A 26832-nucleotide genomic window follows, 5' to 3' on the forward strand; every position below is an offset into this window, starting at 1 on the left:
GTATTGCCTTCTTTACTGATCCAGTTGAAATCCTCTTTTAAGGTCTAAATGTCTAGGGTAGCTGTTGTTTTATCCCCTTCTTACATACAACAGAGGATCACTGCACAGTTTAGGATGTTGGGAGCTTTTGTTCAGCAGAACACTGAACAATGGGATTGTGGTTTGGAATGGAGAAGCAAAGAACAGCTTTTAGGAAGAATTAGCACAATACTAGACCACACAATGTCTGGTACTAATATTAAAATACCAGTCTCTCTGTTCATCTGGATCATCGTATAGGCTTTGAGATTCACTAGTTCCAACATTTTAATAATTAGATTGTTTCTTTTTCTGCGACACGTACAGGGAATTGAAGAACCTATTCAAATGCTACAGAGGGTCTGTAGAACCTTCCTACTCAAGATGATATAAAAATGTTTGTTTGTTTTATGCCTGCTGGAGAAGTGATTGCTAGTAGCTGAACTAAAACCCATTGTGAAATATTCTTCTTCTTGCCTACTCATTAGAACTTTTGTCTGAACTAGCAGTGGTCTTCCACTCTTCTAATGAATAGAGATGCTAGTTGGTATACTTAATTCCAAGTATTCTGTGCTCCATTTCTTTCTTAGAATTTCTTAAAACACAAGCTGAAGTAACATGGATTAAAACAGAGCTGTAACCACTGAACCTGATGTAGAGAATCCTTTCGTATACACAGGAGTTATACTACAAGAGCCTGCACAATTGTAATGGAAACTTGAAGGATTGTTTTACAGCCTCATAGGTCTTAAATGATTGCATTGTTACTGGTGAATAAAAATAGTTTTGATTTTTACAACAAATGACTAAATACATTTTGCCATCAGGAGAGAAGATTAAAGACTTCATTCACTCAGACACTTTAAATGAATATGTGTGTTTAAACTTCCAAGAATCTCAGTAGGTAGGTTCTTTGCTGATACAAACAAATTAATATGAAAATGTTATTGTTGTAGTGCAAATGTCAGTAGTTCTTTGTCCTCTTTCTAAAATCACTGAAGATATTTCCCTTCACTTATTTTTCCCCAGCTTTCATATTCACTCCTGTGATTGATCTCACCTCCAGTAATTAACCATGAACACATTGCTATTTTAATTAACTCTCTTACTCACAAGATAAGTAAAAATTCCATTTAATGATTCTCAGTGGGAATATTCTCTCAACTTTTATTCCCCCTTTTGTCTAAGCCTATCAGTGTTATTCCTCAAAAGTAGTGAGTATTAATAACTTCATTTTGCAGGGGGAGAAACATTCAGACTGTGATTTGTCCATGGTTATATATTGATGAAGCGTTGCATTTGGGATATATTTTGATCCAGTTCACTGTTTTAATGACAGTGTTTTGCTACTCCTCTTTTTGCTGATCCTAAGGGTTGAGTCTTCAGAAGTGGTCTGAAAAATGTTATTCAAAACAGTTATTAGTCTTTTACACAGGTAGCAGTTGATAAAACTTTACCATCAATAAAAACCCACCCCTCCACCTCTCACCAATTTCTTTAACAGTATTAAATGCTGACAAAACACTATTTTTTGATCAGTATGGTATTTGTGTGTCTTGTATAGTGCAAATTGAACCATCACGTTTCAAAAATGATGGAAGATCAAACACAGGATGCTTCCACAGAAAACCCTGCTCTGTAACTTCTCTGTGGTTGTTGAGTTCTTGCTCAGGCAAAGCAGTCATAAAAACTGGAAAGTTTCACCAGACTAAGGACTGCATGAAAGTTCTCTGCTGAAAGAAAGAAGTGATAACTACCACTTTTCTTTTCCCTGTCCCTTTGTTGAGTCTAAATGTCAAACTGCTTGCATGCTCTGTTCAGAGCAGGAGCACTTTTCTGTGAGTGTGGAGATTTTTCTGTCCATCCTGCCCACCTATTACTTTGCCTAGTTGAGCCTACCCAGGAGGGTGTGAAACTGGGATGATAATGCTGTACTGAGGACACATCTCTCTGGGACTGCAGTCATTGGTGTTACCCACACAGCTGGTAAGAGGTCATTAGATGATTGCAGTCCTCAGTCACCATTGATGTGGGCCAACATTCAAACCTTTGATCTAGCAGGAAGATGCCCTGAATGTCATTACCAGTCCACTGAGACAACCAGGCTTGTCAGAATGCTGATGCAAGTTCAATGACTTCTTCAGTGTTGTGGTAACAGTATCATGTAGGTTTGTTGAATAGTGTTAAATAGCATTAGGTTTTCAAAGAAGAGGACTCGCATTTAGTAAGAGTTATATACACAGATATTTGTCTCTGATTGCCACAGGAGGTAGAAACCTGATGGTTTTAAAATTAGAGCAGATTTGCAAAACAACAATAATGGTACTCGTTAGTGAAGCTCATCCTATTTGTGGATATGATATTGAGCAATCTATGTTTATAGGTGTTTACACATACATAATATACATATATATGTGTATGCTCTGAAATATGTTTGCATGCGTCTCTCTCTGAAGTGTAGCTAATACAGTGTTAAGTGTTGGCTTTTTGAATGTATCCCTGTTCTCACCAGTTGTTGCTGTAGATTTTATTCTCATATATGTGAACTCGCTAGATAGCTTTCAGACTCTCTTGAATGATTTATGGTTTTATGTATGCTAGAAGGCAGGGAGAAGGGAGATATTTGTTCTCTTTCAGTCACTTTGTCTTCTCCATTTCTCTTGATTTGAAGCCTCTCTTCTTGAAATCATATAAAGTATGGGGAAAAAGGATCTCAACATCTAATTCATTGCAGTCCAAGAGGCAGCATACTGGCTTTTCATGCAAGAAGAGGGGAACCAGCTGTTACTGCCTAGCAGGTGATGTTGCAATTGGGAACAGACAGTCTGGGCTGTCTGCTGTAATAATCAAAGGACAGAAAACTGGGACAAGGCAGAAGCTGCAGTGCTTAAGCGTGACTGGAGGGCAGTGGCAAAATGGCATGTGCATAGATCCCAGAGCTGGCCATCCGGGCTACTGAGGCTAGAGCATGCTCATCTGTCATGGGCTCTGTGGCACTTCACCTTTGCCTGTATCATTCCAGTCTGATCTGGCCTGGTCTAACTTGTGCTTAAAAACCTTCAGTCTCCGTAGGCAATCTGTCCCAGTGTCTCACTACACTACTGTTAAAAAGTTTTGTGGTCTTTTGTTTGTTTGTTTTTTGTTGCGGGGGGAAGGGTATTCCTCCATAAAATCCCACCTAAATTCCCTTGCTACAGTTGAAATCCATTATTTTTTGTCCCTCATAGACATAGAAGACAGTTACAGTAGTTAGATCTAGTTACAGCAAATTTCTGCATATTTAGAGACTGTCACTGCATATCCCCTCAGTCCTTTTTTTCATTAGAATAATGCTCAGTTTTTCCAGTGGACTGCATTTTCTAGACCTCCTATAACTTTTCTCTCTTTCCTCTGGCATCGCTTTTGATGGCCCCCATATGATGTGCCATGTTTAAAACTGAACAGTATTCTATCTGAGGCTTTACAAATGTTGAATACAGCAGAAAGGATTATTTTAGATGTCTTGCAGGTGAGAGACTTCTGTTTATATGTTCCGATATAGGGTTTGCCTTTTCCCTAACAAGACGTTTGTTCAGTTTGGCATGTACTATATATAACTCCAAAATACTTTCCTGAATAATTTTTTTAGATGGCTGTTCCCCATTCTGTAGGTGATCGTGCCTGCCAAAGTACAGTATGTTGTGTTTCTGGCCTTACTGGATTGTATTCTATTTTTTCAGGTAGTTTTACCTTCCGCTTTTTCCTCCTTCCAAAAAAATACTCCCTTCTCTCCTCGTTTCTGCAGCATTTCCTGTTAGCAATTAAGTTTCCGTACAGTTCCATATTCTGTTTAAACACTTTCTAGTAGATGAATCTCTCATTCTGAATGATGTCCCTGTAGGTTACCAAGGAACTGGGGTGTTTTCAGAATAGAAGTGGATCTGGCAGAACTGGGAGGTTTATATTTCAGAGCTGCAGGCTCTGTGACTCTAAACATGCGCAAGTTAGCAACTAGTTAATGCAGTCATGTACTAGGCATGACATACAACTGATACAGAGAGATTTAAGGTGGTACAGCAGCCTACAGAGAAGAAAATAGAAGTTGTTGCTTCTTTATTTACTTGTGTTATCACAGCACTTTGGAGTCTTAGTCATGTGCCACATTCACCAGTGTGCTGAGTGCTGTGCAAATGCACGCCATAGCAGGGCCCATACCCACCACAGCTTGAAAGCAGAACAGAGCAATAAATTATGTGTTTAGAAGATTAATACTAATAACTATGCATTAATTACATACAGGAATCAAAAACAAAGTATAATTAGTAATATTTATAACCAATGAAAAATGCAAATAAGTATTCTATTATGTATTACTACATTACTACATTCTAATATGTATTACAGCAGCCTGATAAACTTCTACTTGCTCACCTCACCCAAGGCCAAAACTGCCTGGTGGATTAGGGGGTTTTTTTGTTTGTTAATTAACGTTCATCATCGCAGTGGAAAACAGGCAAGTGGAGTTTGGAGTGATGACTATTAATGGAACACAGCAGTTTCAAATGTTGCAGAGATCTTAAACAGACTCACTTCAGACTTAGTGTAACCAAGTCTTTTGTAATCCTGGCGCCTCTGCAAAATGAATGAGACTTCATGACTACTTCTAGGAGCAGACTCTGCATTTTAAGTGATGATAGCATATATTGTAAAGTGAAGTGGTAACTCTTGCTTTCATTGTGAACACGGTTACCTTAGAAAAGGATGTATATTAAGCAAGATGGTCATATAATAGTTATGAGCAGTTCAGTTTGTACTGAGAGAAAACAATTTTTGGTAAATAGGTTCTCCAAAAACCTCTCATTTCTATCAAAGGGCTTTGTCATGTCCTTTTTTGGCAGATACCAAAATGGCATAATCAAACCTCCTAATAATGTGTTGATGTTCTTAGAGGCTTTCAACAACATAGTCTCCATTTATACTAAATACAGCAGAAATTTGCGCTTAATAACAGGTAAGGCAGAGTTTAAAAGCTTTTTACTCAATAGCTTTTTATCTAGACAGGCTATTTTTTTCCCTCACATTGTCATTTACTAGTCAAAAGATAGGACAGATTAAATACAAAATGGTTCAGTAAGCTTCCAGAGATTCGGTTGTCAGCTCGTGTATGTGGAACACTCATATGAGTGGGTTTGTTCAGGAAATGTCTCTCTTACCTGCCCTCAATAATAGTAGAAGACCAGAAGTAACAAAATGTTTTAAATGACAAAATCTTGGCACATTTCACATGAATGTTTGTTTCAAAGAATAGGAAGGCAGGCGGCAGTTATGTACTTTTCACCCAGAAACAGTTCAGTCACTAATTAGATTATTTTTTTTCTTTGGGGATTTGTCTGCCTATGATCCAGTACAAATTCATCAATGGACAATTTTATTAAGGATAATGTAGTTTGTATTTAGCAGCTGATTTGATTTTATCAGCACTGCGCAGAGGTACTGATAGAATATCATCTTTCTTTAGATTAATTATTTCTGCTCTGTCCTTGATACATCTCCCAGGAAATTTATGGGACAAGGGAAGCCTGTTAGAAGTAACATTAATATTCGTAACAACTAGTTTTTCAACTGTTTAGATGAATGATATCAAGAAATAGATGATTTCCTTAGTTCTGGCTTCTTGTTCTCGCAGATAGGGGGAAAAATGATAAATAAATTTTTCCTGACAAGTATTGCTTGCTTTTCAGCCAGTTTATCTGGCTGAAATTTCTTTCTTTTGAAATTTCGAAATTAATAGTGCCCTCTAATCATTGCTAATGGCTGAAAATAGGCAAGATGCAGGAAATATTTTGCCATCAGGAATATCCCTGCCATTTCCTTCCACTTACTAGCTTCTTAAACTGTTAGAACTCACAGAAGTTGATTTGAAGCTAGACTTGTAGATGGTTAGACACTTGATTGTTGAGTGTCATTATTAGTAGTCGTCATCTTTTTGATTCATTTAAAAGTTTGTTGAGTTTTACCATGTTGTTTACATATTGCCCAAGAAAGAAAAGATTCTTGCAAGCTGTCTGTAATCTTACGGCTTTAAAGTGTGGCATTCTTTCTTTTCTTCATTTTTCTCCTGCTCTGTTCCAGCAATATTACGGAAGCACATCAACACACTTCTTGGTGTTCCTGTTATGAAGTACTTTAAAGCTTTGTTATGTCATCTGTCTGGGAATGAGACCATAAAAGGAAATTTTTGCTTGGTTGCATTATACTAGCTTTGGTGTAATTTTTTTTCCCCGAGTATATTGTTACAGCAGGATCACAAAGAGTCATCATTCTTTTCTACTTCCTGCTACTCACTGTGCAATTTTTCTTCATCATCTAATGAGCTCTGCAAATCTGAAAACAATAGATGAGCCTGAAGTACCGTCTCCACAGCAGGAGGTGGTCACCAAAAGACAACTGTTGAAATCAATAGTGTCTGATCCTTAGAATTATTTTCTTCTGATCTAGCACTCCAGACATTTTTTAGGTCTTTAGTTTATCCTTTATCGTTCTTCAGGATTTTTTTTATGGTGCTGCTTTTCTTTTTTTTTTTTTTTTTTTTTAAATCATGTAGGGTACAAGTCGGGAACTTTAAATTCAAGCTCAAATCTCAGAAATTAAATTATTTGTCACTATAATCATTGAGTGAGAATCCTCAAGTGAAAGTGCTTCACATGCTTTTAAGTGACCTGTTTTTTCAGTAAGCTCATCAGGATAAGTATTCACAAGATAAGCAGTCTGGGACTGATTTTGAAACACGCATTGTCCAGTGTAGATGATCCCTATTTCTTTTCAAACCAAAGAGTAGAAATGAAGAATATCATCTATTTTTTCAGTGCTGTACTAGCTATGTGCAGATTTTTTATAAATGTTTAGTGATTTATGGTGCTTTTGTTCCTGGGTAGCCAACCTGACATGTACGAACAGGGTATGATTTTCTAGTGTAGAAGGGATGCTCTGCCTTTCTGAAATTGTCCAGCTATTGAAAGTCATAAATCAAGCTTCTTGGCAACACAAGTGGAATCCGTGGGTCCTGTTGGGGCCTTGACACAAGCTGGGTGGTTTGCTAATCATCAGTGTCATGACTGAATTTGTTCTGTGCAAGAATTTTTGGATGCCGGTTTACAAGTGAAATTCGAGCACCTTGTACAATTTAGATGCCTCTGCATTAGAGATCAAAACCAGCAGGAGGGCGGGTCATCGTTTTGATTTTAGGGCTGGTACAAGCATTATAGTGGGGCTATATTGAGATAACCAAGCAAGTTCTGAGTAAGGTAGCTTAGGTTTCAGAAGCAGTAAAGCTGAATTAGCTGGTCACTCCGAGTATTGAATATTTTATGTTTCTTTATATTATGTTTCTCAGCATGTCCAATTAGATGTGTGCATCTGCCACAGCATAAAGCCTTGAATAAGAACAGTTATTATGGAGTAGCTTGCCTAACCTAAGTTGTTATTCTTGCTTACCCCATGGTAAGTTGCTACTGTGCCTTTATTCCCATAGTGAGTATCATTACAATCTGAATTGACTTTCAACAAGGTAAAAGTCAGTGTTTTCTGTTGTCTTATGCCTACACGATATTATAGTGACTGTCTCCTGTCAAAACAGTTTCTTCAATGAAGTAAAGCCTAATTTAATGAAGCAAATTGCACTAGCCAACTGTTACTTTTATATTTATAATGGTATGCTACTTCCATTGAGTCAGTCTTTTCGTTATCTCATGCTATATTACTTCATATTAATATATTTCTTGAATACATAAGCACAGAGGTAATTCAGGAGAGAGACCTTAACTTCATAGGCCCCTTTTGACTTTTTTTTGGCTGAGTACAATGTGTATTTAACCTAAAATAACAATATGAAAAGGTAAATTAGATCTGTCCAATATGTATCTCCATGCTGTGCACTCAGTTCCCTCTCAGATGAAATGATGAGAGAAAAGCAATAGCTTTATGTGACAGGTGCTAATTGTTCTGCTGAAGGAGGCTCTGAGATTGCGACAAAAGGTGCAGAGAATGAATGTTTAGAGAGGAGCAAGCACGTCTATCCAGTTGCAAAAGTGGAGTTCAGGAGACTGGTTGGATCCATTTTACTGCTAAGGCTTTATGTAAAGGGACTGCAGCCTTTTGATTAATGAAGAAAATAGTGTGATTCAAAAAGAATTTCTGCCTTGCCAGCCCTGCAGGATTTCTGAACTTTCAGCTGTGTGTTTCTCTTGCCTTTCCCCCTCTTCCTCCCACCGCCCTGTGAGATCCCTTCCAGCAGTCATTTGCAGCTAGGCAGCTAAACTTACTAACGAGGGACTTCTTCTACAAGACCATCTCCTGGCACTTTGCCTCCGTCAGCATGAGGCTGCTTTTTGTCCCAGTGGGTGGGCGGTGAAACAATTTCTTCTAAAAGGTTTCTTGATTATTTTCATAATGCTTTTGCAATCGTCTGTGGTGGGTGTTCTTTCTGGGTTTTACCTGTGTAAATTTTTACTTTGGCCCTTGTCCAGTTCTGTATTAAGCAAGCTTTACAACCAGCACAGGATTGCTTTGAAGCTAATTTAAGATGCTTAAAAAAGATGTATGAGGATTCCCCTCTGAAGAAAGAAAACCTCAGATCCCATGGAGCTGCTGTATAATAGTAATAGTTCTCCGTTGCTTCTTCTGACTTCTGGTCCATCATGCATGTGTGAATACAAAAACTGGTGGTTAGCGAGGGCTTCTCTTATACCTGGCCGTTGTCTGGATGCCAGAACAGTCCATTGGGCAGTGGCTTCTGGTGTCATTTTATACTTGGGTCCATGCTACTATGATGCTATATAGTCTTCTTATGTAGTCTGCAGCCCCAGATCAGTGTCTTTGTAATGTCCAGGGTGATGGGGATTGAATGGAATATGGCAAGATTGTGTCCAAGGCAGCACGTGGGAGGAGTCTTGGCTCTGTGGGAATCAATGAGATGTCTGCCCTGGCATCTCAAGTGAGGGAGAGGATTTTTCTCTGCCTGCCAATGCTGAGGTTTTCAGACTTGCCAGTGTGAAGGTAGGCTCTTCGGGACTTGCCTTTCTGAAGTGCTGAGTGGCAGCTCTTAGGATCTGTCAGTGGGACCAGTGGGAGGTGTTGCTATATAGCATCATTCAGCCTCAGGCACCATTTACCTCTGTACCTAATTACAGATTTGAACACCCTGATGCCACCATCCAGATATAAAAACTTTCTCCAGGGACTACTCACTCATGTTTACTTTTCCAGTCTTCTTTCTAGTATAGTTGTATAGAATTTTTCGACTGGTGAGCCTTTAACAAAGCATTTGGTGCGTGATTGGGAAAATGTGAGTGACATGGCATAATTTACTACAAATTCCTTATCATCTTCTTCCAAAACTTCAAAACATGAAAGTTAACATATATCTGATGAAAAATCATCATTTCATAATTAATGAGGGAAGTGTTTTATGTGAAACTGGATACATAAAATGCAGTTCCAGGAAGGAGAAAAATCAAGTAGGTGAATATGGCTTGTTTTTGCCAGTGCATTTATCCTAGGACCTAATTCCAGAAGTTACTAAAGGCTTTCTTTGGAAGTCACAGAAATTGAAGGTATTCAGACATTCCCTTTGATCAGCTGCAACACAGCTGTACTTGCTTCGCTCATACCTATTGTTAAGACTGAGCATAATACTGTGTTTCTTTAGCACTACATATAATGTAGTGCTAAATACGTATAACTTAGTGGTGGCTGCTAGTGGAATCACAGCAGGTTTATGTGAGGGGAGACATTCTTATCTAGAAGCAGAAAACAGCTGTTAAATTTCACAGGACCGCCACATTCTGTATTTGTTTCAAATGAAAAGGGGTTTATCTCAATAAAACTGTAGTAGAAGACACTGAAACAGCACTCATTTTAAAGGCATCATCTTGGTATTTCTAAATTTAAATTAATGAACACACATTTTTAATGAGGATTATTCAGTCATGATTTACATGCCTTTTTTGTTACACTGTGTAAAATTCTTTGGCATTTAGCACAGCTGGTGTCAGTCTGATGACAAGTGTGACTCTTACCTGGTTTTAATCAAGCACACAAAGACATGGAAAGAATAGATATCTCTGGTATGTAGTAACTGATCTTGAAAGAGAGGTTGTAAGAGACATTTTTAGAATCAGTAGTGGCTTTCTAAGATAATTAGCCTACTGTGACTTAGAGGTGTTTTCAACTTCCAGAAATCAATGTTTCTTTTCATATGTAAAATTCATGTATTACCTGCAGGAAATAATTCTTTCTGAAAAGCCAAACTAATCACTTTTAAATTGGATTTTAACTCTCTTTGCCATTAATGAGAGAGTCAGAAAAACTGTAAAAGGTTTCTAGACATTCGTATGTTGTTCACAGCTTAAAAATATATGTATTAGATCTGTTTAGATAAGATTATTTTTTATTTTGTGTTCTACAGCAGTATTTTGAAACCTGTATTGAATCTTACCTTTATAACATTAATTTTAAATCTGTATAAATTTGGGGTGGGGTTTTTGCTTTGGAGTGTTTTGGGGAGTTGGGGTTTTTTGGTAAAGGTAAGGTGGTTTCGGGTATACCTGCTTCCCTCCTCCCACCCCGACAATTGTGGTTACTTTTGTCCTTCAGTCTCTCCATTGTGTAAGCAGGCAAAACATCTTTGAAAGAGAGAAAAAGTGAACCTGAATACTCACAAATTACTGACAGAATTAAAAAAAAATGGAAATTTGCATTTTTTTCAGTAGTCTTAAGTATGTTTAGCTATATGATGTAATTTGAGTATTCAGGCAGATTCATTTTATTTATTGTGGTGATTGTATCACTTTAATATTAAAAGACACTGATTTCATGTTTACTCACAGAAGAAGTGCATAGCATAGTGCATAATATGCATGCATAATAGTGCATTATTTTTATTTACAAGTGAGAGAAAAACTCCATCTTCAACCTCTCTCTTTCAAATCCTTTTAGCTGTTCAAAAGCTAAAATACTCCAAGCCTTCTTTCTTGCCTACTTGTGGAGGAGAGGACACGTCTTATCATTGCGGGGGCAGAAGTGGATAAACTTAGAACTTTTTTGACTTAAGGTTTATATCTACAACACCAGCTGATTATTCTCCCATTCTCTAAGTGAAGATTCTTGTAACAAATTCTGCATATTTCAAAACAAGCAATAGTTAGAAAAACAATGACCTCCACAGGAATGAATGTACAGAACTTTTTTTTTTTCTGCTCAATCCCTAAGTAAATTTACAGATCATATCACTCAGCCATTAACTGTATTTACTTGTAGAACTTACTCTGTAAACTGTTTTAGAAGTAAACTTCCAGTGTCTTTTGAGGTGAAAATTGGGTGTAAAATATTGTTACTGCTTCGAATTACCAAGATTTGTATAAAATATATCTATATGTAAAATATAAATAAAGATGAAAAAAAATGTATGCAGTGAAGAACAACAACAACAAAGATTGTTGTTTATGTAGCTTATATAGCTTAATGTAGTTTGTATTCACGAGTAAGTGTGCAAACAGTGTTCCTGGGTCATGTTAAGAATAGGGGTTATAAATTTACGCCTCAGGTTCCAGCATCTGAATTTAAACTAATTCTTTCTGGCACTGAGATCCCTCTGCTGTGTGACAGATAGGGACATTAGTGTGAGCTGAAATTACACTTCAACCAGGGTTGCTGTATTGCTCCAACAGTACTGCTGTACTGTTCCTAGAATAGCACGGAGGGTTGCATGTGGTAAGAGTACCCTAACAACCATACCGCATTGCTGGTGCATTGCTAGAGATTGAAAATATTTTTAGCATTTCCCTCCTCCCTCTCATATTAGTTATATAGAGTTTCATCATGCATATAATATTGTGTCTGAAACATTGTCCTTAGTCCTTCTGCCCTCAGAATCACTTTGTTAATTCGCCCGCTTCTTATGGGTGCTAATGGCTGTAGTTGCATTGAGAGTCTTTATTTGAAAGTGTGTGAGCAATGAGTAATACAATGTGGCTAGTGCAAGTGAATCACTCCTAGCTGTGATAAAGCACAAAACAGTAGTACCCTTTTATGAGCATTTACTCCTGTAAAAGCTGTCAGCTTCTAAAATTAGGCATGAAATACCATCATGGGAAATTCTTCCCTTTAGGGCTTGCCCTTTCCAGTTTACCTTAATCTTTCAGATAGAAGGACTTCCCTTTATTGGTTACATGAATAAACCATTGGACTTACTTCAGAGATAGCACCTAATTTAAAGGTGAGATTGAATCAGTTGTTGAAAATAGTCTATTTGGAGAAGCTTAAATAGCTTCACATTTCTTGGTGTCTCACTGAATTGATTTTCCCCCCTCCCGTTTGTTCATCTTGGAGGGAAGGTAATCATTATCTTAGCAAAGACAGGAGGAGTGAAAACTTAAATTGCAAATGGCAGTGTCACCTTGACATGCGTCTTTTCTTTGTTGCATTTTCATTTAATGGAAAGCTACTTAATTGTAACAGATGATGATAAAAGCCCTACTGAAATCAGTTTTCAGAGTTGTTTCTTTAAAAAAAAAAAAAAAAACTTGGTTAGAAAGAGGCAGGAAAATTAGTGGTATCCTTTAATCATCAGAAAGTGACTGGCCACCAGCAATAACTTACTGGAAACACAGGAGGGCCAGGTGCTCACTTTGCATAAATTGCCAGCAACGCCTAGGGGTGATTGATAACGTCTTAGAGTGGAGTCTCTCTGGAACTCCTCATCACTAGCCCCAACAATTTTCTTGTCTCAAATATTTTATTGTTTGGAGTGTTCAACTGAATGAAATACGATCATGGGAAATTCTTCTCTTTAGAGCTTGCCCTTTCCAGGTTACCAACTGAATATTTATATCATATATTATTATATATACAATATTATATATAACACAATTTTACATTATATCATTGTATATTATATAATATGTAATAATTCTATATTTATAATATATAATGTTATGTATATATTACATGTTATATGGTTAAAAGGAAAATCTTTTATGTTCTACTGTGATGAGTTCTGATGAGCACTTTGTGGGTAAAGATGTCATTGTGGCAATAGCTGGAAACACTGATTTCACCTGTGCAAGAATTATTTAAGGCTCTTATTTTGAAATTTTACAAGTTGCATCTGATGAGACTGAAATACTGAATTTTACCTGGAATATGCCTACATGTTCTCCTGAAACCTCCTGAGGCTTCATGGTTTTATTTGAAATATTTCATATTTCCTTAGCCATCATTAAACTAAAATTCAATGTGATTTTTTTTTAACATGCCATGTGGGTTTCTATGTTTCATGTTGCAGGCAATGCACAGAATAAATGTGTTGCAGAGGATCATATTACTGTTTTGGTTCATTAGTTATAAAAATAGATCCTGTTGATCTTGTGTGCTTTATAAAACATGATAGGTCTTGGTGTCCTTTAAAAACACAGAGGTTGTAAGCATGCAACTAAATGATAAAAATGTCATTCTTCTGTTACTTCTGCTTTGTTCTAATTAGACTAGAAGCTGTAAGTAATGATGCTAAAAAAGCAATGAAAAATAGTGAACCAGAACTTTGGGACAGGCAGTTAACTGCATTCACACCCACATGAAGTTTAGTTTGAATGTCAAAATAAGACACACTGAATCTTAAATTAGAATGTGCACATAGATGCATGCATCAAAAGCAGAAGTGAATTGAGTTCTGTTAGGCAATTCCAGTTTGTGTGTGCATGGAATTTAGCTTTTAAGTCTGTCTAGTGCTGTGACAGTAGCAGAAGGGCATGTGTGAAAGTGTATGCTACGTGGACCCTGGGTTTTTGGGAGGTGATCTCCAGTGGGTAGTTCTGCTGTCTTACTGGGCAGGTTTGCAGTGTTAGCACTCCTGGTTGTAGCTACTAAGCAATGCCTGAAAATCCATTAGCTATTAGGAAAGTATCCGTTGTGGTTTGTGTTATCACCCTGCGGTGAAGTGCTCCTTGAGACAACCTGGAAAGATTGACCGATGCCTAGACCCCCACACATGCACGCACACCTCCCATCCTGGGGATCGCCTGAGCAGCTGTCAAATGGCAGCAGGTTTTGATTTCTTCCCAGAGTTTGTATGTCCTGATCAGTGAATTCCCCTTCTCCCCCATAAGTCAAACTGAACATGTATTTGATTTCGCTCGATCATAATTTCGCTACGCCAGAGCTGAAGATGACCCTTGGAGGCAAGCTATGCCACAGAAAGGAGCAGGGGAAGCGAGGCTGGTGGGCACTCCAGTGCGGGGTGGCCCTGCCCTCTGCTCCCACCCCCAGGCCAGCTCTGCTGCAGCCCTCAGAGAGCAGGCGCGTGTGATGAGCTGTTCTTCCACCACACAGGGCCCTTGCGAAGTCTGGGCGATGAGCTCCTCCTGCCCTTTCCCCATGCCCCCAGGCAGCAAGGGAAGGAGCAGGGAGGGCCTCTGCGCTGCGGCTGCATGCACTCGGGCGTGCTTACCCTGTCCGCCATACAGCACTTCCCTGCCCCCGCGCGAGCCCTCCCATTGCGCTGTGGTGGTTTTATCCCGCTCCTGCAGCTGTAGCTGCCCAGGTCTACTGTAATGCCCTTCCTGTGCCCTGACCAATCCTTCCAATAGCAAAGGGTGGTTGGAAGCCCAAGTAGATCATTAAATGCCAATTGCTTTTGGAGCTGCGCAGCAGCCGACTGCTCTGGAGGCAAAATTGGAGGGTTTGAACTTGCCTCACAGAATCGCTGAGGTTGGAAGGGACCTCTGGAGATCATCTAGTCCAACCCCCCTGCTCAAGCAGGGTCACTTAGAGCACATTGCACAGGATTGCATCCAGGCGGGTTTTGAATATCTCCAGAGAAGGAGACTCCACCACCTCTCTGGGCAACCTGTTCCAGTGCTCTGTCACCCTCACAGTGAAAAAGTTTTTCCTCATGTTCAGATGGAACTGTCTGTGTTTCAGTTTGTGCCCGTTGCCTCGTGTCCTGTCGCTCGGCACCACTGAAAAGAGTCTGGTCCCATCCTTTCGACACCCTCCCTTCAGATACTTGTACACATTGATAAGATCTCCTCTCAGCCTTCTCTTCTCCAAGCTAAACAGGCCCAGCTCTCTCAGCCTTTCCTCATAAGAGAGATGCTCCAGTCCCCTAATCATCTTTGTAGCCCTTCGCTGGACTTGCTCCTCCCTTGGGATATGCCTGCAGTTTGGATGCTTACATTCAGAGGTCAGGCACAGGCGGAGGGTATGCATACAGTGCCGAAACCACAGCTTGGCAAACCTGCACCAACTTCAAATCAGTATCCTTGGTATGGCTAGTGCCATGGAAAGATCCCGTGGAGTTTTTGGCAGGCTACTGAGCAAATCTGTACCCTACTCCTCACGGGAGTTGTTCTGCTTAAACTCACTTTGCTGCCACGGCAATGCTGGTAACAGTACTGAGGTGCAGCCTTAGGTGTCTCTACATCAGCTGCAGTCACTGCAAGATAAACATACCCTTAATTTTTGTTAACTTAAGCGGTTAAGTTAAGGCCTAACTGGAGAGTCAGTTCTATGAGCAGATGTAAATGCCTTTTCTGGAATCTGCATAGCTGGGGTTGCTGATCATCTGGGTTATTGTATGTGTGCTGTTTGCAATTCTTAAGCACTTTTGTTGGGTACAGTCTTGCTTTTGTGAATTTATGATGCATATGCCAGTGTTCAGTAGTCCCTTTCCTTTTCGCTGTTTTCACTGGGTGTGATGATACACAGTTTCTTAAGCTATTCAAAGTTTATTTTTTTGACTTGAACTTGGTGTGTGGAAGTGACTGTTGAGAAATGTTGTTAATGCAAATGTATTATTACAAAATATATGATACTGTGACTTTTTAAATATCTTTGGCCTCCTAGTTGTGATTAAATTTATGTTTTTACAAGTGAAGACTGCTGCATCGACTGCAGGAAAAGAATTCTCCATGATTTCAGCAGTATAAGAGCAACCCTTTAGAGTTTTATATACTTGTTTGGGAGTCACATAGTCTGCTCTTATCAATGTAAACTTTAGCGGGGTCTCCCTAAAACATGACCTGACCACGAGTTTGTATCCTCTCTGTTGACTGCTGCTCTAGCATCTGAAACTTTGAATTTTTAAAAACTAGAAATTTTTAGTAATTAAAATTTTAGATTAGAAATCTGTTTTATTTCTGATCATTCTCCTTCCCTGCTCAGGCTTTGTTGCTTTCATGTCTGATGGACTATGGGGTTCTTGTGTTTTCGTAATAACATTTTTTTTCTTGCAGAGTATTGCATTGTTTTTGCAGTGGTTTTTAAATCTGCTTGCATGTAAAATTGATGGATATGATGTATAAAAATGTTACAGTCCTACCCTTCCTATTGTCTCATTTTGACATGTTTTCCAGAGATGTCGAGCAACAAAACAGGTGATGTCCATTCCTTAACCTGTCTTGGCCAAATATAAAATGATGGGGAGAGGCTGTAGCAATCAATGCACAGTCTGCTCACGAAGTTGTACCTGCTGTATAGCATATAAGTGATCACCTCTGATTCTTGTTTACAGCAGTAACAGAGAGTTACAGCAATAACAGCATTTCAGATTACTTCTTCTTTTGTCTTTTAGGTTTTCTACCCTAGCAAAGATGGTACTAAGATCCCAATGTTTATTATTCACAAGAAAGGAATTAAATTGGATGGTTCTCATCCTGCCTTTTTGTATGGTTATGGAGGCTTCAACATCTCAATTACACCAAGCTACAGGTAAGCAGGGAAACTTATACCTTCTTCTGAAACATCCAGTATTAACTACTGTCACAGATGGGACTGGGTGGACTATGGGTCTGGCACAGTAATGTCTGCTTTGTCAGTGAGCTCACTAGAAAAGCTTATAGGCCTATTATGTTAAAGAGGTATTTAAACCCTCTGCTGAACTGATAACATAGGAGGTTTGCTTTTCACTGAGTTACACAATTATCTATGTCTAAATATTAAAAATAAATATTTAATTCTGTGTAAATAATTAAAATTTAGCTGTATTTTAATTCTATACTTTTGAGGAGATTAAGTCAGAAGCAAAATCATACTGTGTTCCTGTATAATTGGTAAAGAGGAAAGATGATTCTGTCTTGAAGTGCGTACAATATGGGTTCTGCATATACAAAGCAATGCATTATAAACCAAAAATGCCATGTGCAAAACAGTCCTCAAAAACCATAAACTTTATTCAATAGATTGTCTCTTAAAAGCAAAGGCTTATTTCCTTAGCAATGGAATTTGAATAGACTTAACCAAAAGTTACACTGATTGTCTTAGAGCTTTAATATATAGCAAATATTCCTAGACAAGACAGGAAAACAGAAATACAAAGGACAGAATGGAGAGCTGTTCTTCAGATAGTAGAAGAGCAGCTCACCAACACAAAAATAATCTATTATTTAACCAGCCTATTAAGTATGCATGCTATCAGTTTGCTTTAGAGTCAGCACATTTCAAGAAATCCTTTGTAGCACTTGCTCTTCCAGGTCACTGTGATTATATTTCTAAGTAGCATTTACAGTATGTGGTCCTCTGTAGCAAATACCTTGTCTAACAATGGACCTCCCTTCCTGCATCCTATGATTATTTGAAAGTTTTTCATCCTCCTTATAAAGCTACATTTTTAATTTCCTGTGGTTCTGTGAGACACGATTATATAACCAGAATAGTTTTTAAATTCCTTTTTAGATTAGGCTCAAGCACTGATTTATTACAGTTTATTGTCAATGCCAAAAACTGTGATAAAACACACCACATTTTCTTTTTTAAAGTAAATATCATGTATCCATTGATTTAGGATAAAATTTCACATACTGCACAGAGGACACAAGAACTGGCTGCTGGCAAAAGGAGAAAAAGGTGTCTCATGATCCCTCCTTCCACTTCCCTTCCACTGGCCTTACTGCTTGCTGGAACCTTTGTTATGCTGATTTAACTCACAAAAATGGCAGAAAAATATCCCAGCAAAAAGGACAGGGTAGCTTCCTGCCATTTTGTCAAGTCAAAAATTGACCCTCACAGGAATCCAACAAGCATCAGAGCCAACACAGACAGCAGGAGGGTGCTGCTGATAGCCAGAAAAAGGAAAGATGGGAGGAGGGAGCAGTAAGCTCTGCAAGTGGCTGCTTGGATCCATATTATACTGTTCATAAAATAAGAACATGAGTCTGTAACAGTCCCTTAAAAATAAATACACAGACGCACTATCAGTCACCTCCAGATCAAAATGCAGTATCCCACTGACAACATAAATAACACATAGACTGTCTGCACCCCCCTCCTCATTCTCTCTCTGTGATATCCATATATCCCTCCTCAGTCTTTCTGCCCAAGCCAAAGCCTTGGAATGCATCTTTATGGTTAATAAACTCGAAGAAATGTATACTTGGTGGGGCAGTGTATTCCAAAAGTAGGCACACAAGGTCAAGGAAGGAAAATTGTAACAGGGTAGTTATCCAGAAGGGCAGAACTCCCGGCTCCCCAGTTACCTACAATAGGCTGGAGATTCAAGTAGTCTTTGACTAGGTCCCTGTGGAGTATATACTGCTGTACTCCACAAGTAGTTCCCAGGTCCAAGTACTGCCCCAGCCGCGGTCAAACACCACGATTCTGTCGTTTTCTATAGACAAACATATAGGCACAAGGGCTGGAAGGGAGCCACAGGATGGTCAAAGCTGGGACCTGCCACGTGGTTCACCTGATCTTGAGCTGAGACATAGCTACTGAAATGCGACTGAGCAGTACAGCAGCCTGCTTATCTTAAACAAACAAAAACAATCCCAACCTCCACTCTGTTCTTGGATAAATAGTCCTGATTTTTATTTGAACTTAAACCTCTTCTAATTTTTCACAAAGTGTTCCACTTCTCCTTTCCAGTGATTCTGTTCTGTATTTCTTCAAGTCAGTAAAATGTTCCCTAGCTGATATTTTGTACCCGTTAATATGAGCCATTTCAGTGGCTTGGGAAGCATATTTCTTCTTAATTCAGAAACTGATGTTGCTTTTTATTTATTTGCTAACACAAAATATAAAATCTTTTTTCCATGAATGCATTAGAAACAAATCAACAGGTAAGACGATCCAGAAAGAACTAAAAGATGAATGATAACCTAAGTCATGATAAGTCATTAAAGCAGTTACAGTAGTGCTTTATTTTTGAATGCAGGCATACATCTTTTATATGTTCCTCTGGACCAAACAGCTATATTTGGTAGTATTTCTAGTATAGTGCACACTAGAGCACTGTCATTAATTATACACACTGCACAGTGAGTGCAAGCTAAAATTGATGGAATTCACACCCATGGCTTGGCAGAGCTTCTGGTGAAACACTATTGAAAATGCACCAATAATGCCTCGGATTCTGTTAATTATCCTATGGGAAACAACATGTTTCTCTCTATTGTTCTGTGTGTGCCTATGTAGGTACAATAGAAGTAATTTCTAATGCGTCCTGAAATACAATTGATTGTGTAGCAGACTGTGAAATCATATTTTACTGCTACAGGGCCAGATTCCACCAAGTCATTATGCAAGGACGTGGTGCAGGAAAGACTGTAAGCCCGCAAAAAAGTCAGGCAAAATAGCAACCACTGGTGCAGAGTGCAAGATTACTCTTTTCTGTTACTCTGTTACCACTCTATCCTGCTCCACAAGAGCCAAGAAAGCAACCAAGGCCAGTCACTCAGGTATTTTTTGCCACCAATGCACTAACCAACATCTCTCCCAAGAAGAAAGCTACAGCCGTCAGCTGTAATACTTGACAGCAGATGAGTAATTCTGGGAAAAAATCGTGCTCCCTGAAGCACAGCTCCTCACACTGCTCTATAATGCAACAAATAATACCTGTTTTCTTTGTTCCCGATTTGTGTGTTATGCTCCTTAAGAAAAGAGTGAAAGGGTCAGGAAAGAGTTCTCCAGGGAAGGAGTTATCTTCCCCTCCCTGCACTGGCTCCTTCCTGACCCTGTTGCCCTTTTCTTTACTCTTTTTCTTTATCCTGCTCCTGGGAGAGAAGGAAAAATAGGGCAGATGAGAAAAAGCAAAAGAGACTTTGAGACTTTTGGGAAGAGCAGGGAACCAGATTTTCCCATACATAACAAGGCATTTTCTGGGCATCTGAGGGAACTGGGCAGAGTTTGCTGTGACTCAGCCACCAAGCTGACTTGAAATTAAATTAAACCTGGAAGCAGGAACCCCCCTGGAAGAACACAGTAGGCAGTAGCAGAGTTGTGTATGAACCTTGTGTTTTGTGCTGTCTGATCAATTGGAATTTTCACTTTTTAAAAGTTAACGAGTCCAGATTATGTTCTAATAAAACCCGGTTCCTTGGATTTAAAAAGCACTTTTGGAGAGCTCACGGTAAATTCTTGGCTGATTCACCTCAAAACGTCGGTCAGATTAGGATCCAGCCTCACTTTACTACTGCCCATACCCAAGTGGCATAGCCTAGCCCTTAATTAATAGTCATTTGCAGTGACATTACTAGATGCACATGATGGGGTAACATTTTCAGCAGTGCCTAAATCCCAGTAGTGTTGCTGAAAGTAAGCACAGATAAACTAAGTATGCTTGCTTACAATTAAGGCAATATAATGATTGTTACCAAACTGTGGGGTTTATCCACTGTTACTGAATCCCACTGAGGGTATGTGCAACAGAAAGAGCATTCGCTCAGGGAAATGGGGACTAGCCTCCTGTAATAAGAGTGACTGCAGTGGGAACTCTTCTGAAATAAAGTATCTTATGAGATTCTAAGTCACTTAAAATCTCTGAAAATTATCATCAAGATAGCATCTTTGTTAGAGGAGGTCGCGGGCAGAATGAACTCAGGAGTTTGGTTTCGTGTTGCTCATATATGCTTTGGTTAAATATGCAGGTTCCTCAAATAAACACAGTTTCTTTCAGAGGGTAGAAGAGGATGGACTTTGTTTCGGGATTTTTATTATTTAAATATTCTTGGGTAATATATTTGGGTAGTAAACTCATGCCTTACCTGCAATTCCTGTAATTGCTATCTTTGATTATTAGCAGATCAAGTAAGTTTGGACCAAAAAGTCTCTCTATTGATTTTGTGAGGGACAGAGAGAGTGAAAAGTAGTGCAGAATATCCTGGGAGGTTTTGTGTCTCTAACACACCAAAATTTAAGAAGCCATAATCTCTTGGGGCAACCTGCTGTCAGGCTACTCCACATCAGCAATGTATCAGGCTGTAGAAATTAGGCATCCTAGAGTTTGACAGACTAATATTCTCTGACCCTTTGCACAGTGTGCGTCTAGAATATCAATCTTGCATCTGATCAGCGTATCACAGAGATCTAAGGAAAAATACAATTCACAGTGACAAACTTCAGAATTGACTTTACAGAAGCAAAGCTCCTGAACTGCCTGATCGCTACTGTTAACCAGCCCAAGTGGAAGACTTTTCCTTTGATGGGTTATGAAAATACAGAAATCTCTTCAGTTATCCTTCTGCTTTTCTTTTGTTTCCTTAAGCCTTGGTTTATCTGTCAAGAAAATGTGACAGTACATACATAATTGCTTTGAGAGCTATGAAAAATTTACTTGCTTTGATACTACATACAAATTACAGATGGATGCACTGTAAGACTAGCATCTTCCAAGACATTTCTGATAAGTAGTATGGGAACTTAAAGGTATAAAGGCCCAACCCTTATTCTTGTGATTGAATAGGATTAATTTCTGCAGGCAGTGGTTCCTTGCATGAGCAAAGGTTTCAAGTAGATAAAAAATTTAAACCTAGCTACTAGAGAGAAGAAAAAGCTTTTTGTGTTTAATTTTGAATATTTTACTGTTCTCCTTAGCATATGTGTGGTTTGTCATCTGGAGCTTCTGCTATGTTACACTATTTCCTTAATGGATCAGGGATCTAGTTCTCTTCTTAATTGTTAAATATAATTTAAATTACTTTAATCCCTTTTAAAAGGATAGTAATACCTTCGGTATCTTTGTAATCTGACATTAAAACATCTGTATTACTTTAGCTTTCATCTAGGTTCTGGAAATACTAGGGAAGGCAAAACTTGTGATTTAAGCTTTTATGATCTATTTTGTATTTAATAATGTAAGTGGAAAACAAATGAAAAGGGGATTGACCAGAACTTGACAGCAGACCCTAGCACAAACCAGTGACAGAAACAGAGGTTTTATTTGCAAATACAGTTTTATAAAGGTCAAAGAAAAATTACATTAAGCAAAAGTTGAAAACACCTGCTCATAAACAAAGATCAAGTGCTGATCTTATATCTTAATTCTTTGCTTTCTAAGGGCTAAACCTTCCCTTCGCTGAAAAAGCAGAGGAGGAACAGTTCAGAAAGCTGCGGACGTCCAGTTGTACTGCATGGCTTTATTTCCCACACTGGAGGCTTCAAAGATGGTCAAAGAATAGTGATATGTCCTGGGCATCTTTTGTCCTGCACTGGCCTCCAAAGTGCAGAACTAAAGCAAGAAGCATGGAACAGCACTGGTTCCTCTCCAGAGGGTTTCATTTCCATGGATAATCATTAAAAAAAAGCCTGGCTACTTGGGTTTGCCATTAAGGGAGGACCTCATTCCTGATTTTGTCATAGATATTGGAACAGATCTTTCCCTCAAAGTATTTTTGTAAGGGTGGTAGAGGTATAAGCAGTTGGAAATTTAAAATAATCTTTTATCTGTTTGATTTTTCAGTGTATCAAGACTTATTTTTGTGCGAAACCTCGGGGGTGTTCTGGCGGTGGCTAACATCAGGGGCGGTGGTGAATATGGAGAGACTTGGCACAAAGGTAAATCAGTCCAAGTACAGGAACAAAACTACAGGCAGTGAAGCTGACAACAACATTTTCTCTCACTCCCTCTTCCATACACACATCTTCTTTTGCCTTGTATTTATTCATGTAGGAAAGTCCATTTTTTTCTTGCTCATAATATTTAATCTGCAGCTCACCCATTGTTATCTGAGAGTTACAGTTAGATTGTTTCAGTTTTTGCAGCCTACTTTAAAAGTCCTGTTCTGCACAAATACAATGTTTTTCAGGAAAATTATTACCTTTTTTCAAAACAAGATCAAGTTCCTGGACTTTCAGGCTTTGAAAACGCAGTTATTTATCTTGAACAATTTTCCAAAAATGTCTCTATACTGCAGGAGCCCTGTGCTTCTTTCACATACTACTTTTATTATTTGCAGATGCATGTATGGCAGAATCCAGTTGTGCCCACATATTTGCAACTCCCAGTTTGTCATCAGGGCTTTACCTGTTTTAAATGTGATATCTAAACTACATCCAGACATTGCCCTATGTTAAGGTCTTTAGGTACTTGGGCTACAGATCCTAAATCTAGTCCTCTGCTTTTGAGAGCTGACCCCACAATTCTAGATCCCCACGAGGCATCACCATTGCCTGCTTAGACTCTTGCAGTATCACACAAAAAATGCCATGTCATCCACTCCACACGATCTTAGGAGGTCCAGCTTGCTGTAGGCAAGCATTTTATCCTCTTTTTTTTTTTTAGTTGACTGACTGATGCTGCAAGGAAACTCCCCACAAAATTTTGTCCATGTCTTTTCCCCTTTTCTCAGTATCTTTGATATATTTCTCTCCAGTCTTTCCCCTTCCAGTCCTTGTTCTGATTCTTTTATTGCCTATGTTGACTTGCCTTATTGCTGACAATTTTCTGCATTCCTTCACCAGAGGAAAAAGCTGGAGAGAGTCACACTAAGCTCAGTAACACATCCATCATTATTTAATGATGATGTTTTACTCTCATTTCCAGAGTTTGGTGGATAAGTTGCTAGAGAAGTTGTCAGCAGGGTGAATGCGCCAGAACAGTAGTGGTTATGATACAGCAATTTGCAATCAGAGTACTTCGTTATAACTTTTTATTAAACAAAATGTAATTCCCAGATCTTTACAGCTTGATATTACCATTTCATCTGCTCTAACTCTTTTGTCTGGGTCATTTCCTCACAATTGAGTTAAAGATCTAATGATTTCATAAATAGAAGCCACATATGCTCACAGATACAGAATATTATTGCTGAAGACAAAGTATCCTTGCATCCTTTATTAATTTTAATTTGCCTGTTGGTTTGTAATAAGTTTTAATAAAATTTATCTTAATATAATAATGCTTCTTTAGTTTACCTATTTCCTGTTTAATTTTGACCTGAGTCCTTTATTGCAGTTACATAATTAGATATGTATCTGTTCTTTGTTAATTCTAGAAGCAACTACAGAAGTCTGTTTACTTAGATTTGCAACCTAATTGTATAGGTAGGATTCTGACCTTACCCCAGACCAGAACTTTGAGCAAAGAGTAAGATTTCTCTTCAATTTTATTTTCTCTTCAGTTTTTCAATTTTCTTCAGTTCTTCTCTTCAATTTTTATCCTTCGCTGACGCACTTTTGAAGATATTTTAATTTTCCCAACATGTCTTTCTTTGGTGGTCTTTTTTAATGTGAGAATTATGTGTATCTATTAAAAAAAAAAAAATCAGTGATCCCAGTTCTGCAAGGAGATGTGTACAACTAAAGGTTGGAGTCATCTTATCTAACCTTAGCAACCTAAACATGAAGCATCCTGTATAAGCTGGGTGTTTACGTTCACTGAATGGACAATAGAGATGAAGAGACACCTCTGGATGATAATTCATCCCTCTTATTTTAGGATGGAATTAATTGTCCTGGATGTTCCTGCAGTGAGAGCCTAGACAATCAGCTTGGACTAAAGACCCAGCTTTTAAACAAAGTGAAAGGGAGTTGAGTTCCGCTTCCCCCAGATGTCTACACACACACGCACACTGAGCTGGACTACAGCCTTTGCTACAGGAACACTGGGATTTTCTTCCCAATTCCTATTTCTTGCTAGCATTTAATTGCCTGAGAAAGAACTCACCATACCAGGTCTAGGGTAGAATGTGTAACCTTTGAGGAGAAGCTATTTTTACAGTCTCTTACCAAACAGGCCTCTAAAGAAGATGGATTGTGATACTGTGAGATTTGGTCAACTGAATGCTCTGGATTGATATTCTTCTGCTCAAATAGTAGAAAGATTTTAGGGCAAGATCATCTTTTCTCTTCTCAGTCCTACCCTGCAAAAATTTTTGTTGAGACCTAGAAATTGTACCTTTTATATCATCTATACCTACATTTTCCATCATGAGTTATTTCCCCTTACATCTGATTGTGTTTGGACTTTTGTTTAACAGGATTGCACCATTTTAACTTAAACATTTTGATATTGGTAGTTTTTTAATAAAATTTCAAAAGAAGATGTGACTCTAAAGTCCCTTTTTTGACAATAGCTATATATCATCCAAGTTGAACACAAATAATAGAAAAAAGGTAAATTACCACCCACACATCCTGTGTCCAGGAAATTGTAAGCGCTTATTTTATACAGAAGGAAATTTGAAGCTTTCTTGTTTTAAGAAACCATCACTGAATTTAATGTTGTTAAAGTCCCATTAGATCAAGCCTTCAGTGGAGTGCATGTGGTTATTTTGTATATATTTTGCAATGCAAAGCTTTTAGCTGAAATTTTACTGGTTAGGAACATTACCTGGCACTCACTCCACAGTATAGGTATGTATTATTCAGAGTTTTTGAAAGCATTAGAGCTATCGACAGAATCATCTTAAGACCCTCTGTGTTGAAAGAACCTCATTTTTGCTATCTTTCTCAGCTGCATCAATTATTAAAATGTTCATGAAACTGGAATTGTTCCCGGGTATTTCTGAACACGTCTTACTCAAATGGATTTTATGGAATCAACGGATTTGTTTTGTTTGTGTACTAGGTGGTATCTTGGCCAACAAACAAAATTGCTTTGATGACTTCCAGTGCGCTGCCAAGTACCTTATCAAAGAGGGCTACACATCTCCAAAGAAGCTGACTATTAATGGCGGCTCAAATGGAGGCCTCTTAGTGGGTAAGAATTTCTTGTACCTTTCCTGGGTTTGGTGCTGGAGTTTATCAAAGTAACCAGGCAAAAGATGTATGAGATCCTCTTTCCAAAAGTTGCCAGAATGTCATTGCATTAAGATAAACCAAATGTTATATACAGTTCTACTTCATTTGCTGTTTGCATAGGGCACTGGGATATTGCAGTTTTTAGCAAGTGCTGACTGTTAAAAGCCATATTTATAATTACTGTCCTGATTTGTGTGCTAGAGCTAACCCTGTGTTAGAGTCACACAATAGTTAAGAATACTTTAAAAAAAATTGTTTTTACTTTTTCTTTCTTAAGGCTACAAAAAAATAATTGAATAACAAGAAATGTTTTATATAGCACCAGGAGACATTGTATGGTCTGTCGTGTAAGCCAGAGCTCCACATTCTGCAGTCCTTCGTCAGTTTCTCATTCAGTCTCTCTGTAGTTATGCATTCTCATTCACAGAGGGAAAATGAAAACATGGTAATTCAGCATTTAAGGCCTTTGTACAGGCATAAGTAATAAATTTCATTTATAGAGTTAAAACATGACTACAAATAAAACCATGAATGTCTCTGGTGAGAAATGCAAAAAAGTAAGTGCAGCTACTTGAAAAAGCCATGAGCTTTGTTACATTGTCACAGATGCATCTTATTCACCTATAATTCACTGGTCTGGTCCTAAATGCAGGGAAAATAATAGCCTCTTCTTAAACAGAAAAGCTTGTCACAAAACAATCTCATAGTCTAACCAGTACTTAAAGAGCTACAAAATTTGTCTCTGATTAAATCCCCCTATCTAAAGATAGTAGAAGAAAAAGCAGGATGGGGGAGTTTATTCATTCTTGAAAGGAGAGGGAAGCATAA

The 26832-nt window shown here is 38.4% G+C and overlaps 1 protein-coding gene across 4 annotated transcripts in view; it reads left to right on the plus strand.

Moving 5' to 3' along the window:
- Window positions 1–26832, plus strand: part of PREP (prolyl endopeptidase) — a 112083-nt gene that overhangs the window by 75669 nt on the left and 9582 nt on the right. For all 4 annotated transcript variants that reach the window (XM_067293920.1, XM_067293919.1, XM_067293918.1 and 1 more), the window contains 3 exons: window positions 16625–16761; window positions 22724–22818; window positions 25832–25963. In XM_067293920.1, coding sequence (XP_067150021.1) covers window positions 16625–16761; window positions 22724–22818; window positions 25832–25963 — 364 coding nt within the window. The remainder of the gene's footprint in view (window positions 1–16624; window positions 16762–22723; window positions 22819–25831; window positions 25964–26832) is intronic.

This window comes from Apteryx mantelli, chromosome 3, assembly GCF_036417845.1.
Source record: "Apteryx mantelli isolate bAptMan1 chromosome 3, bAptMan1.hap1, whole genome shotgun sequence".
In the NCBI taxonomy this organism is placed as follows: Eukaryota; Metazoa; Chordata; class Aves; order Apterygiformes; family Apterygidae; genus Apteryx; species Apteryx mantelli.